Source organism: Ochotona curzoniae, unplaced genomic scaffold, assembly GCF_017591425.1.
Source record: "Ochotona curzoniae isolate NIBS_2020 unplaced genomic scaffold, NIBS_Ocur_1.0 contig_1, whole genome shotgun sequence".
NCBI classification, from domain to species: domain Eukaryota; kingdom Metazoa; phylum Chordata; class Mammalia; order Lagomorpha; family Ochotonidae; genus Ochotona; species Ochotona curzoniae.
The window spans coordinates 13,926,966-13,942,509 of NW_024464918.1; the positions used below are offsets into that span (position 1 = coordinate 13,926,966).

Genomic DNA, 15,544 nt, shown 5'->3' on the forward strand with positions numbered 1-15,544 from the left:
ATTGCCTTCCTCAGCGAACCAGCAGGATTTCAAGTCTACGAATATTTAAAAATCAAACCTCCAGTGCAGGAGTTTTGCAATTTAAATGGCTGTTATTATTGAGCGTATTTTCACATTTACAAATCCTAAGAGATGTATAAAAATGCTGGCTTCATTAAAAGAAAAAGTACAGTTTAGGAAATGTTTGTGAAAACTCAGAGGACGGCAGCCCTATGTTCTGCTCCATAAAGCATCCGGCGCATGGGGATTCTGTCCTGCCTTGGGTGTGCCTGAGAGGGACCATTCCTGCCTCCAACCCACTGGAGTCCCACTTGCCCAACCTTTCAGAGCCTCGTTAGAGCATGTGTAAGGCCACCCGGACCGCTCTGTGCATTCCGGCAGACTCAGGGAAGAGCGATTCTCAAGATCTGTTTCCTTCACAGAGTGGTGCAGAGGAAGCGGCGCTGGAGTTGGGTTTGATTTGTGGCTTCACAGCATTAGCTCTGCCCTTGGGGAAGTCACATAACTACCTTTTGAGTTTCAGCTTGATTGACCTAACTGTAAAACATGCATAATTGGCCCGACTTCAAGCTGCTTTGCCAAAGACAAGATGAGGAAGACAGGAGAAGGTTCTTAGGAATCGTAAAGCCAAATGAAATGTTTATGAAGTGATGGGGGAAAATAATGAAATAGAAGGTAATACCTAATGGGACAAAGTTCATACTTTGCTGTAGAATATAGAAAGTGAATGAATGAAAGCACTATGCTTGACTTGGTGTGTACAGAAGTGTCCTGGGAAGTAACCAAGAGATGATTAGCCATGAGCAAAAGCCAATGGCAGGGCTGAGAGGACTTGGTGGGTAGAGAAGATGTGTCTACCAAACTCTCATATCTCCAAGCAACTAGGTCCTTTCCTCTCTGAATTGCCACATTCTCTCTCATTGATTATTTGCAGCCTTTCCACTGCCATACTGGAGGTATTTACAAAATGACTGCTTTTTAATTTATACTTATATCCATGGAGCTTTTTATAAAAGAATTTGGAACTTGAAATTCTAGTTTTGCATTTCCCACAGATGCTGCATGTGGTAGCCTGCTTATCCATCTGACATCCTACCATGTGCATATGGTAGAGCATTGAGGTACAGTTGTATCAACAACATTGACCTCATGGAGAGGAACTACACACGTTATCAGCTCTCAGTGCCGTATGTTGGAATCCTGCTTTTTCCCCATACTTCTGATCCCATCAGTGTCCTTGCCTTCTCCTGGACCTCCTGCCCCTCGTATTCTTTACCCTTTGTGAGAACTGGACTGTCTCCTCTGAATGATTGCACAGAATTGGTCATGCTCATTTAGGTCACTGTTTTGTGCTGCTCTATTCCTGGGAAGTCAGTGCTTCAGTTCCCTGGCCTAGAGAACTCTGAGGATGGCATTCTGATGCATAAAATACTCAGTGACCTGAGTAATTATGGTGGTATGACCCTCTAAGAGTAGTTGCTGCTTGGGACTCCGATCCTAGCATACTGCTGGCACACAGTTGGCTCAGATATGCACCCCAAGATGACCAACACTTAAAGTTAACACATGACAAGTACCAGGTCATGGATGCAGGCGGGATCCTGAGATAATCAATCAAGCAGGGTGACTGGGCAGTGGCGAGGCCTGAGCCCCAGGATGGCCTAGCTAGCTGACCAGGCAGTGGCTGGGCCTGAACCTTCTCATCACAGGACGCTATGAGAGGCACTGACTTCTCCTTCCCATTGCTCCTTTCAGTTGTGCCATCCAGTCCCACCATGGCCTCCTCCACAAGCCTCCCCTCCAACTGCAGCAGCTCCTCGGGCATCTTTTCCTTCTCACCAGCCAACATGGTGTCAGCCGTGAAGCAGAAGAGTGCTTTTGCACCTGTCGTCAGACCCCAGACTTCCCCGCCTCCCACCTGCACCAGCACCAATGGGAACAGCCTGCAAGGTAAGCCCCAGACCCAGATGGCTGTGCCCTGGACACACCTTCTCTGAGCCTGAAGCAGCTGAGTGGATACATCTTGAGCCTACCTGCTTGTCTTTGCCCACTCGTCTTATGGTCCCTTTGTTTTCTCTCCCTTCAACCCTGGCTTATGGTACTCCTCACCCCTCCAATGCTGGAGTGGTTCAAGGACTCCTTCCAACTCTAGCAATTCTCCTAGGGCCCACGACTTGGCTTGGAAATATTGTGGAAATATTGTTTCCACTTATAACCATCATTTTTCTTTTGTCCTCTTACTCCCTATTGTGGCTACTTTCAGACCAGTCTTGTGGACTCTAGCAAGTTTCCCAGTGTAGGGCCTTTTCCCAGAAGTGTTCTTCTCCTAAAGTAAGTCACACAACCTTCCCCTATATATTCTACTCTACTCTACTCTACTCTTTCTTTCTTTCTTTCTTTCTTTCTTTCTTTCTTTCTTTCTTTCTTTCTTTCTTTCTTTCTTTCTTCCTTCCTTCCTTCCTTCCTTCCTTCCTTCCTTCCTTCCTTCCTTCCTTCCTTCCTTCCTTCCTTCCTTCCTTCCTTCCTTCCTTCCTTCCTTCCTTCCTTCCTTCCTTCCTTCCTTCCTTCCTTCCTTCCTTCCTTCCTTCCTTCCTTCCTTCCTTCCTTCCTTCCTTCCTTCCTTCCTTCCTTCCTTCCTTCCTTCCTTCCTTCCTTCCTTCCTTCCTTCCTTCCTTCCTTCCTTCCTTCCTTCCTTCCTTCCTTCCTTCCTTCCTTCCTTCCTTCCTTCCTTCCTTCCTTCCTTCCTTCCTTCCTTCCTTCCTTCCTTCCTTCCTTCCTTCCTTCCTTCCTTCCTTCCTTCCTTCCTTCCTTCCTTCCTTCCTTCCTTCCTTCCTTCCTTCCTTCCTTCCTTCCTTCCTTCCTTCCTTCCTTCCTTCCTTCCTTCCTTCCTTCCTTCCTTCCTTCTTTCTTTCTTTCTTTCTTTCTTTCTTTCTTTCTTTCTTTCTTTCTTTCTTTCCTCACCTGACACCCCGTCCCCCTCAAATCGCACTTACCTCATGCTTCTGCCTCCTGTTGCACCCAGACATACCACAAGGACAATTTAACCGCTAACCTGGCTACACACTCCGACAATCCATCCTGTTACAAAGAGCAAAGAAATCTGCCCGAGGAACACACCTTTCAAGCATCTTACTCATGACAGGGAATACTTACCCTCCACAAAGAGGAACCAATTCATGCAAGCAAGCCTGCCTCTTCTTCGGCTAAAAGTGATGATGTTTGGTCACCTTTTAGGTCACTTGCAGCTGACAAATCAGGAATGTAAGCAATCATTGCTCTTAATAGGTGGAGATCTTGGTAACCTGTATGGAAAAAGAAAATACAGCATCTTGAGCTACCAGACTGAATTCTTTTCACTGTTGGGAACAGGATGTGCTGGGATTTGTAGTAAGGAGCTGAAGAATGGGGACTCGGGAAGCAGGGCTGATCTGTAAGATGGTCAGCAGTGGTATTCCTGTCCATGGGACATTGGTGGTTGGTTCTTTGGTGAGGCCTAATGCCTTTTCATGCCACATGCTTCTAGCAGGTGGGGGGGAAGGGTGAGATAGGGCAGAAAGTAGAGGCTGGACCCAGCTTACAGATCCTGTTTGGTTGGAAAAGGAACTTGAGCCTCTGTGTGTTTGTTGGGTTGAGGGATTTGTGTTTAATGATGAAACCCAGTGTGTGTGTTTGTGCTCTAGGGCAAATGTAGGAGACGGTCACCTCTGAGCAGGAGCTGAGTCTCTGTCACTGTCCCATTTTCTCACACTTAACCACACAACATGGAGAGCTTGTGGTCTGAGTCCGGGACTTGTGGAAGAACAAGTGTAAGGTGATTTTCCAGGGACCCCCATCTCCTCCTCTCACCATTCAGCATCATTGAAAGATGTAGTGTTGTGTTCCGAACGTTCCTACTTCTGAGCAGGTGATGATGGCAGTGGAGGTATGGCTAGAAAAATGAAAAACTGAAGTGAGACCATATTCCTTGAACCTGTCCACTTCACAGCCAGCTCTCACTCCCTGCAACCATACACACACTGCCCACCGAGAGCCACACCTTCTCCCCCTAGCACACAATCTCCCACAGGGATAATACCATTTTTCTGCTGTGATTCTTGCTTAGGCCTTTGAGGCACTACTGAGAAAAAGTGACGGTCTGACAGTGGGCTTCTAGAATAACTTCACCTTTAGGTCTTTAAATTCCACTGCTACCATTCCAAAGGGCTATGTGTGCATTGTAGAATAGAGGTAAGGATCCCTGAATGCATTTCATTTTCAAAAACTGTTTTATCTGAGAGAGAGAGGGAATTTGATTCTATGCACAGGGTCAATTCCTAAGTGCCTACAATGACTGAGTGCTGGGCCAAGCTGAGGCCAGGAGTTGATACTTGACATTCCCTGTGTATAGGAGGGAGCTAAGTGCTTGAGTCATCCCCTGCTGCCTCCCAAGCAGGAAGCTGCAATCAGAAGAGCCAGGGCTTGAACTCAAGCACTGCAACATGGGAAGCAGGCATTCCTGGCATCTTTTTTCAATAATGAAAAAAAGACAGGTTTACAGAGAGAAGGCAAGAAAGATGGTCCATCCACTGGTTCACTCCCTAAGTTACTGCAATGGCTGGAGCTGAGCTGATCCAAAGCCAGGAGCTTCTTCTGGGTCGCCCATATGGGTGCAGGGTTCCAAACCTTTGGCAATCTTCTACTGCTTTCCCAAGCTACCGGCTGGATGGGAAGTGGAGCAGCCAGCAAATGAACTGGTGCCCATATGGGATCCCAGCATGTGCAAGGCGAGGACTTTAGCCACTAGGCTAGTGCGCCAGACCCTTGTGTTGGCATCTTAACTACTGCCCCAAGCACCCACTCTTCCCTTCTTTTCAGTGCTCTAGTAGCACCTCCTATATTCGGATCCACAACATTCTTGATTGTGATCATTAACACGGGGCTAGTGATGGAGGAGTTGGTTAAGCAAATCGACCATGTAAACTAGATTAGAGGTGACACATTTATGCTGTTTAAAGGCCTATTTACCTCCAACTGCCACTTGCTAATTGTCCGTCATTCTACTTTTTGAAAGCTTATTCCTTAAAAACCTCTTCCCTAGCATCTTTCACTTAGCCTCCCCTGGTTACTGTGTGTGTATTTCTTCCCAAACAAGGAAACATTACAATCTCGTATGGAGATTGTAAGGATGCTCACACCACTAATGGAGAAGGCACTGTTCCCTCCCTGGCTGCTGCATGATCTCAGCTATTCCTCTCAGCCACCCTTTTGATGTCGACTATTGATTATCCCCATTTTACAGACATGGACATTGAGACATAGAGAGAAGATGGCTTGTCCCGAGTTGCACAGCTAGCAAACAGGGAAGCCTGGACCTTACAATCTTTCCCTGCAATCGGAAGACACATACCTGAGTAAGGCAGAGCTGTCTGGAAGAAGCCGGGCATAAGAGTTGGGGAGTTGGGCCCGGTGCGGTGGCACAGTGGTTAAGGTCCTCACCTTGCACGCCCGGGATCCCAGATGGGCGCCAGTTCTATCCCGGCAGCCCCACTTCCCTTCCAGCTCCCTGCCTGTGGCCTGGGAAAGCGGTCGAGGACGGCCCAAGGCGTTGGGACCCTGCACCCGCGTGGGAGACCCGGAAGAGGCTCCTGGCTTCGGACTGGCATAGCATCGGCCGTTGCGCTCACTTGGGGAGTGAATCATTGCACGGAAGATCTTCCTCTCTGTCTCTCCTCTCTGTATATCCGCCTTTCCAATAAAAAAATAATAAAAATAAATCTTTTAAAAAAATAAAAAAAAAAGAGTTGGGGAGTGAAAAGGGAGGGAAGATCAGAGTGAGACTGGAACAGTGCCAAGGAGGGGGTTGCCTTTTCGTGAGATCCTGGGAAAGAGCAAGCAGGATTCAGTGGGAGACTGGAAGAGAGGCAGCTGAAGCAGAAGCATTGAGAGAAACAGACTCAAGGAGTGGAGGCAGGCAACTCTCCTGCAAGTGTCTCAGCTGCCTGAACGGAGCACAGAGGTCAGGGAGCACAGGGAACATGTTGACAAAGGTGGTCTCTACCTGGAGTCGGGCTCCATTTCATTATCCATATTCTAGAATTCACATGTCCTTCTGCATTCAGGTGCCTTTGTCTTCCCATTGTAGGCCAGCGACTTGTGTGGCCAACTCTGTCCAGCTGTTGCCTGTAGAGATCTCCCTTCAAAGCTCATGCAGATTGGAGCATAGATTTAGACAATTCAGGACTCAGAGAACTTAATCAAGAGAGGCAGCACTGAGGCAGCCACCACCTGCTAGTGGAGCTTCCATCAGCACTGGAATTCACACTCCAGCCTTGTCCTAGAAGAGACAGACAGCAAAGGCCTAAAAACAAAAGGGCCAGTAGGAGTCAGTACATGCGGATACATTTTTCCTTCCCCATATTGCTAAGTTCAGGACGTGGCTCCTCTTGACCCTGGAGAGCTGGTGTGCTGTCCAGCACCGTGAGGTCATCATCTTCTCCATGCACATTTCAGTTTGTCAACGTTCACCAAGCCATCATGACACCACCACACTACCACCCCCTGTTCCTGATAAGCTGTCATTCTCTCTCTCTCTCTCTCTCTCACACACACACACACACACAGTGGTTTGGAGAAGACCATTCTTGACACTTCCTGTTCACCCTCTCCCAGTTCTGCAAAATTTACCATTTTGTCATTGTTCTTATAAAAAACATGGAGATAATCCTGAGAAATGCCTTTAAGACCGAATCTTTTCCGTGCTTCTGTCTGAGACCATGTTGGCCCAAGCTGCTGGGGGAGACAGCGGAGCAAGCACGGTCTCATGATGACTGGGTATGTTGTGATGAGAGTGTGGTGTCCTCATGGGAATCTTTGTGGCCTCTATTTGGGCAAGTCTGCATGCCAGCGGCACTTCTGGAACATTCCAAGCTTCAGACACCCATCCCTCTCACCCACATAATTAATTTTCAGATTGCAGCACAGATATAAGGCAAACAGCCTCTAAATCCTGAGAGCCGCTGGCAAGCATGCAGTTTACTTACTTCATAAAGAAGTTTCTTGTGTGATGTGTCTGCTCAGGAGCAATGAACAGTGATCTTAGCGCAGAATTTACTTACCACCAAGGGTCTGCTCTTGGGGTCTTGGCAGTCATGGACAAGATGTAGGGCTCTGGAACTCACTGATATTGTTGTCGATAAAATCCTAGGCTGCCTTCTGCACAGAGTTCCACAGCTCCCATTAGACTCTCCCACAGATCTGTGGGTCAGTGAAGGAAAATGGGAAAGTAGGAACAGGCCACATCTACCCTCTAGAGATCCACAGATCTGTTTGCCTGTAATCTCAATTATTTGCTGACATGGATACACTAGGCTGTTTTCTTAAAATGCCACATCTCCAGCTGCTCTTGAAGTCACAAGTCTTGGTGGCTGTGAGCTGGCAGTATTGCACAGCAGAAGTTGGCAGCCCTGGTTTCATCACCTCCACCAATACCCAGGGGCTTTGCTAACTCCCTTCCCAGCCAGAGCTCCTGGGGCACAAGCCTTGCTACTTCTGGGATCCAGGTCAGGAAGTGCTCTTGGCTGCTGCCTGCCACACGAGTTATAGAACTTATAATGTGGCAGTGTTATCTCATGGATCTAACACATTTTTCAGGTACCCAACTGTTTATACCTTACAAGCAAAAAAGTCTAGCCACCCAGAAGGGAAGTTCTCAGGACCCCAGCTATAAATATTGGGTGGACATCTTGACCAAATTAGCAATATCAGCTCACTGACTCGTATTGACATTGCTCAGGTTTTATCCAGCTATACTACAGGAGACTTCTCTTTGGTGCCTGTCATACAGCACAGATTTTGTAAAAGTCAAAAGTTGATTGACCTCTTACAACTCCCACTGCATTTAGTGAGGGTGCTTGGGGGCCTGATATGATGACTCGGTGGCTAAATTCTTACCTTGCATCTGCCGGAATTCCATCTGAGCACTGGTTCCTATCCAAGCTGCTCCACTTTGCATCCAGCTCCCTATTTGTGGCCTTGGAAAGCAATAGAGGATGGCCCGCATCCTTGGGATTCTCTGGCCACATGAGAGACCCAGAAGAAACTCTTGACTTATGACTTCGGATGGGCTCCGTTCCTGCTGTTGCGGCCGCATAGAGGAGGGATGAACCAGCAGATAGAAGATCCATCTCTCTTTCTCTTTGTAAATCTATTTTTCTACTAACAATAAATAAATCCTTAAAAAATAAAAAATTATGGATACTTGGACCCCCTTCTAGCCTGGATGAAAACTTTATTATGGAGGAAGGGCTCTGTCAAGCCCCCTACACTGCCGTGCCTCTGGGGTCTCTGCACTTTGAATGCCGAAATTCAAAGTTGGATTAAAATACATATATTCCGGCTTTAGCCAAATCTAGGGTTCATTTGACTCGTGTGTGTGTGTTGGGGGTGGGGGGCACTGTGACTGCATTTTGATCTGATCCAAAATCTTTCAGGGGGTTTAAGTTGGTCTGCATTTTGGCAAAGGACAGCTTCCTGTTTCTATGAAAAAAAGGCTTAGGAGGGCTTACAAAAAGGACTCCAGGAGCTTTTGGCCTGAAAAGGGGCTCTTGCAAAACAACATTTGGATGATTTACGTGTAAATGAATCAGAAACATGTGGATTGAATTTCCTTGTGAATACAGATGGGTTTAAAAATTAACGGAAAAAGTGTTTGGCAAAATACTTTTGGGTTTTTCTCTTAATTGAATCTAAATGTCAGGGGTGAGGGCTGGGAAGCAGAAAAGTGGGGGCTCAGAGCCCCACCTCTCGGCCTCCCAGTGTCCACCACTGGATTTGTAGTAATGGGGTTCATTTAAAAAAAAGGCACATTCTTTCACACATGATCATTAGTGAATGAAGAAGACCACTTCCTAGACACAGTCATCACTTACAAGAACATTAATTTAAATTTAGAACTGCCAGTTAAAAGAAGACAAGGAGTTTTGCTGCCTGACAGGACACTGAAGGGTTCTTGGGAGTCGGAGGTGGCTGCCCCTGGGGTCTAATGCAGGAATGTCTCTCGCCTTGATGGATTTCAGAGTTGCTATCCTGTCTCAGTTGTCTTCCCCTCGTCAACCATCAAATGAAATGTGCATGCTTGATAAAAGAGCAAAGACAGCACAGAGAAGTTAAAACACTTAAAACAAGGTCACACAGCTAGTGTAGTAGCAAAATGATGGATTAAAAATCACAGCAGATAACTTCTATTAGGAACACCCTAAGGGAAGTTGGTAAATACATTTCTAGATAAGGAGACTGATATCCATGGAACCAAGTAACTGTCCTGGGATCATGCCAGAGTTGGAAGCTGACATACCCAGCTACACTCTCCAGATACCAGTAGGTGTGGCTGCCTGAATCTTAAACCTTCAACAGAATCTTGGTGACCTCAAAGAGCCTTCCTGTTCCCAGGATCTTTCCCCACTTTTCCTAGGCTGCAATTTTCTAGGAAGCATGATCAGAACATTCCAGAAACCATGAGTGAAGCTGTGGTGAGGAAGACATTCTGCAGCTTCCTGCCAACTTGCCTTCTCCTCCCACTCTGAGCTTTCTCCCAACTTCACATTCCCAGGGAACCCTGCCCGCCATCCTGGGGTGTGTCTCCTGCAGCCCGAGGTCTGGCCTGAAGGGTGCAGATGGCCTGGTGCTCAAACCAAGCCTGGCCAAGTTCCTGGCTGTTGTTGCTGTTGTTGGAAATGACTGGCAGTCATGAGGGATCAGCTCTTTACATTCTGAATGTGAAGTCAGGGCGGGGGGAGGGGGGACAGGGGGAGGGGTGGATAAGAGTGACAAATTGAAAATTCTCACTGTTTTGCAAGGTTCAAGGCTGTATCTTTCTCACTGGTATTCAAACTATTTAACTTTCCAGTCATGTTTTAAAATTGAAATCAGATTTGGAACAATGCTTGGGATATTCTGTTCAGTGAGGGACATATATGCATGCTGGTATAGTATGATATTTAATATACTGCACATACATTTATAACAAAAACTTATTCCAGAGAAGATTAGAGTGAGCACATGCATGGTTAATATTCATTCAACATAGATGTGTGTGTGTGTGTGTGCTTTTTCTTTTTTTCAAAAAAAATTTTTTTTCTCATTGAGAAGTTGGACACTAAGCCATTAACTCCTGTCTTCTCTTTCCATAGCGATATCTGGCATGATTGTTCCTCCCATGTGAAAGGATTGCCTTGAAGAATTTTATTAATGAAGAAGTTGGATTCTGCTACAGAGAGTAATCCGATACAAGTCCCAGAGTGGAACTTCTAACTCAGGCCTTTTTAAGAGGAATCACAGTAACTGCAGATTTTTAAACGAACAGAAACCACCGACCTTGCAGACACTGAAGTTGGAAGGAATCTGCAAGTGCAGGGTGTTGGTTAAAGTTGTACCTCCCTAGTGTTTGGGGGATATATTTATTCTGTGTTGATAAAAGCAAATTCATTTTTTCTTTTTTCTTTTTCTGTTTTTTTTTTTAAGCTTAACTCTGCAATCATTTGTCTTTTATAAACCGTAAAGCTATATACAAGGGACACTATAAATAAGACTCCATGTTTTAATTTATGATGTTTTTAAAGCTGTGTAAAGGGAGAATGAAGTGGTGATATTTACAAAAAAAAGTTTTTAAAAAAGAAAAAAAAAGCTTGTATGGGACAGAATAGGAATGCCAGTTAGATTTTTTTAGAAAACTAAGGGTCGGCTTTTGCGCCTTAAAGCATATCAAATGGTAGTTAGCTCAGACCGTGCATTTTCAGTATCTAACTTACCTTGCCATCCCTTAGCCGTGCAAGCCTGTTTATTTATCTCTTTCGTATTGTTGTCTTAAGTAACTGTGTATATAAATGCAGCCTGGAAAGTGAAAAATTGATGTCAGTGATCACATTTTTTCCCTTCTACTGAAAAAATCCAGTGCCTCTAGATAGCTCATTCAAACGCTTACTGAAACCTGCTATCCTTCCTCGTCTGACTTCTGCAGCCCTGGTCGCAAGCCCCGGGCCTCTGGGAGCCGAGAGCCACACTTACGCGAGGATCTCTCTTAAGACATCACAGAACAGGGTCCAGGCACAGAATTTCACACTCTGCCCTCCAGTTAACAAGCCAAATTCTCACTTATAATCCGCCATTTACCAGTTCAAAGTTTACTCATCCTCAAAGCTGACTTCCTCCCAATTCTTCAAAACCTGACTAAAGCAATGTGGCAGGTATTTCCATTTTTCTACTTGGAGATTGGGCTCTATCAATGGGCCCTTAGGTTCCTAACAGAAGATTCAAACAACAGGTTAAGTGCTTTGAGATTCAGAGTCAAAGGAAGCTGGGGGAAACAGAAGGTCCAGACCTCGAAAACAGTTTTCTGTTCTATGGAAATTTTTGCTCTCGTTATCTGGGAAGTGTTCTTAAAAATAGGGAGTTGATGGCAAACACGCAGCAAAGCTCTGAGGATGCATTCGCCTCGTGTGGTTTTTCTTTGCCGTTGTGTTTTTGTATGTAGTTATAAATACTGTAGATTTTTTGTGATTTTTTGCCAAAGTTGTTGTTCTATTTATACATTTTAATGTCTTAAGACAGTTTTTCAATATCACAAAAAGATTTTACTGCATATTTTGCAAAGAAAAAAAGCTCACTACCTTTAGCTTGCACATACTTGCAAAAGTTAATTAAAAGGCTTTTTGTTTTAACGGGGATTTTGTAAAATATCCATATAAATAATGTATTTATCTTTGGAATTTGTACATTGCTTTTCCCTTCCTTTCTTCCTCCCACCCTCAGTTTATTTTATTGTGTATGTTTGCTATGTGAAAAGTACGTATTTGTTTGGTCACCTACAGTTGTATTAGCTGTTTCAATGTGATTTTAAAACATTTCATTTATAGTTATTTTTAGTATTGTTTTAAACCATGCTTCAATTTTTTTTATTCCCACCCAAAAGCCATTGTCTATTTTTGTATTATTTGTAAGTTAAGAAGTTTTTTCCAATATATGGCAAAAAATAGTAGCATATTATTCTTGTAGTATTTAGTTCTGTAGATCAAAAACAAAATGTATCCTTTGCTTTGGAAGCTTACAAAAAACCCTAATGCTGTTTTACTCTATTAATATGCATGGAATCTCTCCCTTTGGAATAACGCATTTTGTGCATTAAATTCGGGGGAGAAACTTCATAGAAATCAATGAACATACTTTCTTTCTAAGTCTGCTTGTATATTTCCTCTGTCCTTCACATAAATATAAACCAGCAGATTGGATGCCTTAACCATGCAGATCATATTCATTTCACTTGTACATTGCAATTGTGCACCAGAATTCTCAGTCATCACTAACATTCTCAGAAAAAAAGGAAAAAAAAAAAGAAAAAAAAAACAAAGAAATTGAAAAGCACAAAAGAACTGTTTTGTTACCTTAAGACAATGTAACTTTTTCTAGTAGAGCAAGAAATCATTTACAACAATGCTGCAACTGTGCATGCCCCCATATGGATTTTGCAATGGTTTTCACTAGACTGTCAGAGTGCGATTTTTATGGGTCGGGGCGGGCGGGGGTGGGGAGCTGTGGGAGGGCAGGGAGGGATGAAAGCTGATTTTTCATGGTGAGAAATAATAATGATGATGACTGATAATAATAAAAACTGGAAAATGTAAGCAAGGTTTAGCGTTGCTTCTCGGTACTCAGAAAGGTGGTGTGATTCGTGTGGTCAACGCTGGCCTGAAGATGGATACAATGTAAAGCCATATTTTGTCTGGTGGTCCCCTTAACTGTTTGCGAAGGAACAGTGGTCAGCCAGTGAGGTGCCTGGCTCACTTAGCCCCGACAGCAGACACTACCCATCTGTCAGCCATGTGCAGTGGTTAGAACTTTTCTGGAAAGTCCAAAGAGCCTTTAAAATGCGTATGACTTGTGTTTTGTTGCATTTGTTTATATTGATTAGATGAAGACGTTCTGGCCCTTTTACCCTCTTTCTTCTACATAAAAATTTCAAATAAAAGATATGTTCCCCTAAAAACAGAATATGGCTTTAAGAGGAAAATGGAATAGAGAATTCAATTCTGATTTCAGGTTTGGGGGAATAATACAGCTTCTGGATGACTGGATTGGATCATGTGCCCTGGCCTCACATTGTACTAGGATGCAGCTTGATACAGTCATCTCTGATCTACTAACCTTTCACCTTCTTAACAAAACTTTTTGAATAGACACACACTGTACAGTTCAATTGTTAGAGAACCTAACTACTGTAGAGATTGTTATAATTTTTTTTTTGCAAAAATTCAAGCTGTAAAAACTTTTCAACTTTCACAATATTTAATTAAAGTTACTTCCTGTCTGTGATGGCAGTTCCTCGTGGTGTATTCATTTCTGCTTCACATGACCCTGAGTCCAACGTCAAGTACAAGGTCTGTGTTTGCAATTTCTCAGACGAGTGTTGACACTCAGAGAAAAGAAATTAAGGTAATCTTGGGATGCCCACTTTCTGTGTAGACCCTTGGGGAATCTGCTCATCTGGGATGCAAATTGAACACACACAGCGTACTGCTGCCCTCTGCCGGCACTGGCTGAATGTGCGTGTGCTCACACTGCCCACCCAGGAGGTGAGAGAGCCCTGGCAGTTTCACTTGTCAAGCAATGAGCCCCTCCTCCCACGCTCTGATTCACTGTGAACCCTGGGTCTGTCCAGTGTAGAACTCCATTCCTCGCGCCACAAGTCTGAATCAGACTCCTTGCTTACACCTGCTAATTAATCCCAGTGTGGCTTCTGGTCAGTGACTGCGCCCTGGCTCATGGATGAGGAGGTGTGTGTGAACTCCCAACATTTTGTGATCTATATTTCTTAGTCTCATGTGGCTAGGACAGTCTCCATGTCAAACAGAATGTACATTCATCTGGAGTCAAACATTGCACTAATGCCTAACAGGTACACTACGGTGGAAAATGGTTTCACCCTATGTACTATCAGATTCATAAGTCTTTCCAACTGCACACTCAATGCTTTTCCTACTTTTGCAATTATTGGACAAGATAAGGTTAACGAGGCTTGCAAAATGTCCTGAAACCTCAGCAAATAGGCCATGAACCAACAGAAACTTGATGAGCAGTGCTAATAGAATGTCATACAACTGCCAGCACAATCATTTGTGGTGGGCACTGCTGATATACTTGCTCTTGAACATAACTCAATTTGTTGAGGAAAGAGTATAATGTGTAAGTAGGTAGAGAAGCTGCCCTATTTTTACCAACTGCAAAACTTGTGCTAACAAACTTTTTTTGAAGTCTGCATTAGATACAGTTCCTAGTATTGTACAAGATGAAACGGAACAAGTGTTCAGTCATCCCACAACACAGCGTCTCAGGCAGGACCAGCCCTGACCTAGACAGGCTGAGGTGGACATGCTACTATCACATATAGAATAAAAACAGATATGTCTGCTTCTGATACACCAGCTTCTACCTGCTAGGAATTTACAGAAATGTCCATTTATCCATTGCTGTAAGCCTTGTTTACTAAGTGTTTACTGCCCCTGGACAAGACATGGCATCCGCCAAAGTATTCAATTAAGCTTTCTCACCATTTTGTAGCTTATGATGGAGCAGGGCACAGAGACATTAAGGAAGCCCACAGTCCATAGAACAAATCAGTAATGGTAACAAAGAAAAAGCCATGAATGCCCTGGAGGCATGTTGTAATGGAAGCTGACTTAGCTTGAACATCTGGAGATGGTGTCCAGTGAAAGCAACATCTGAGCGGAGATGAGCAGAATGTGAGCTGGTGGGCCAAGTGCCTTGGGAAGAGGGGATGAGGCCAGGTACCAGGGCTTGGATCAAGTACATCCGTGCAAAGAGCCTGAGTGCAGTAGGCAGATGTACAAAAGGAGACCTGAGAGCTCAGGCAGGCCAATTCAGAACATGTGCCAAACCACCTGCTATGTGCTTGGTGCTGTACACAATACCTCGGGGCACTGAGAAACTGGAAGATGTTCCCTGTAGGGCTTCAGGCAAGGCTAGTCAACTGACTGCCCCATATTAGTCCACGAGGGCTATGCTGCTTTAAAATTGGGGGGGAGGGGAGAGTAAGATACATTGGGACTACCAGGGTGTGAGGCTCCACCTGATGTGAGCACACTATGCAGCAGGATCCCAAACACTCGGGTGGGGGGGGGGGCATCTTCTGCTGCTTTTCCCAGTGCATTAGCAGGGAGCTGGAGCAACAGGAATGTCAAACAGTGCCACTTTGTGATGCTGGTGTCATGGGTGGCAGTTTTACCTACTATGTCACAGTGCCAGTCTTGCAGAGAAAAAAAAACCCTCACAAATTAGTCTACATTTAAGCACATTTTTCAGACAAGTGAACTCTTTCCAGTACACCTCGCTCATGGCAACACCTGTCCCAGCAAGCACATTCCTAAGCACTTTCCCCCAAAAATGATCTTCTCAGCATCATGGCTTTTCCCTGGCCTACAAGCAAAACTTTCGTGGAAAGAAAACAGACTGCTGGAGCTCACCTTGCTTTCAGTCTGTCCACAGCTCCCTCTTATAG

At 44.7% G+C, this 15,544-nt stretch overlaps 1 protein-coding gene across 9 annotated transcripts in view; it reads left to right on the forward strand.

Moving 5' to 3' along the window:
- EBF1 (EBF transcription factor 1) overlaps positions 1-13,342 on the forward strand; it is a 390,172-nt gene extending 376,830 nt beyond the window's left edge. For 7 of the 9 annotated variants that reach the window (XM_040987314.1, XM_040987396.1, XM_040987810.1 and 4 more), the window contains 2 exons: positions 1,756-1,950; positions 10,167-13,342. In XM_040987314.1, coding sequence (XP_040843248.1) covers positions 1,756-1,950; positions 10,167-10,198 — 227 coding nt within the window. In that variant the 3' untranslated portion in view covers positions 10,199-13,342. The remainder of the gene's footprint in view (positions 1-1,755; positions 1,951-10,166) is intronic. The other 2 variants (XM_040987644.1, XM_040987725.1) reach the window with 1 other exon arrangement.
- Positions 13,343-15,544: the final 2,202 nt, after the last annotated feature.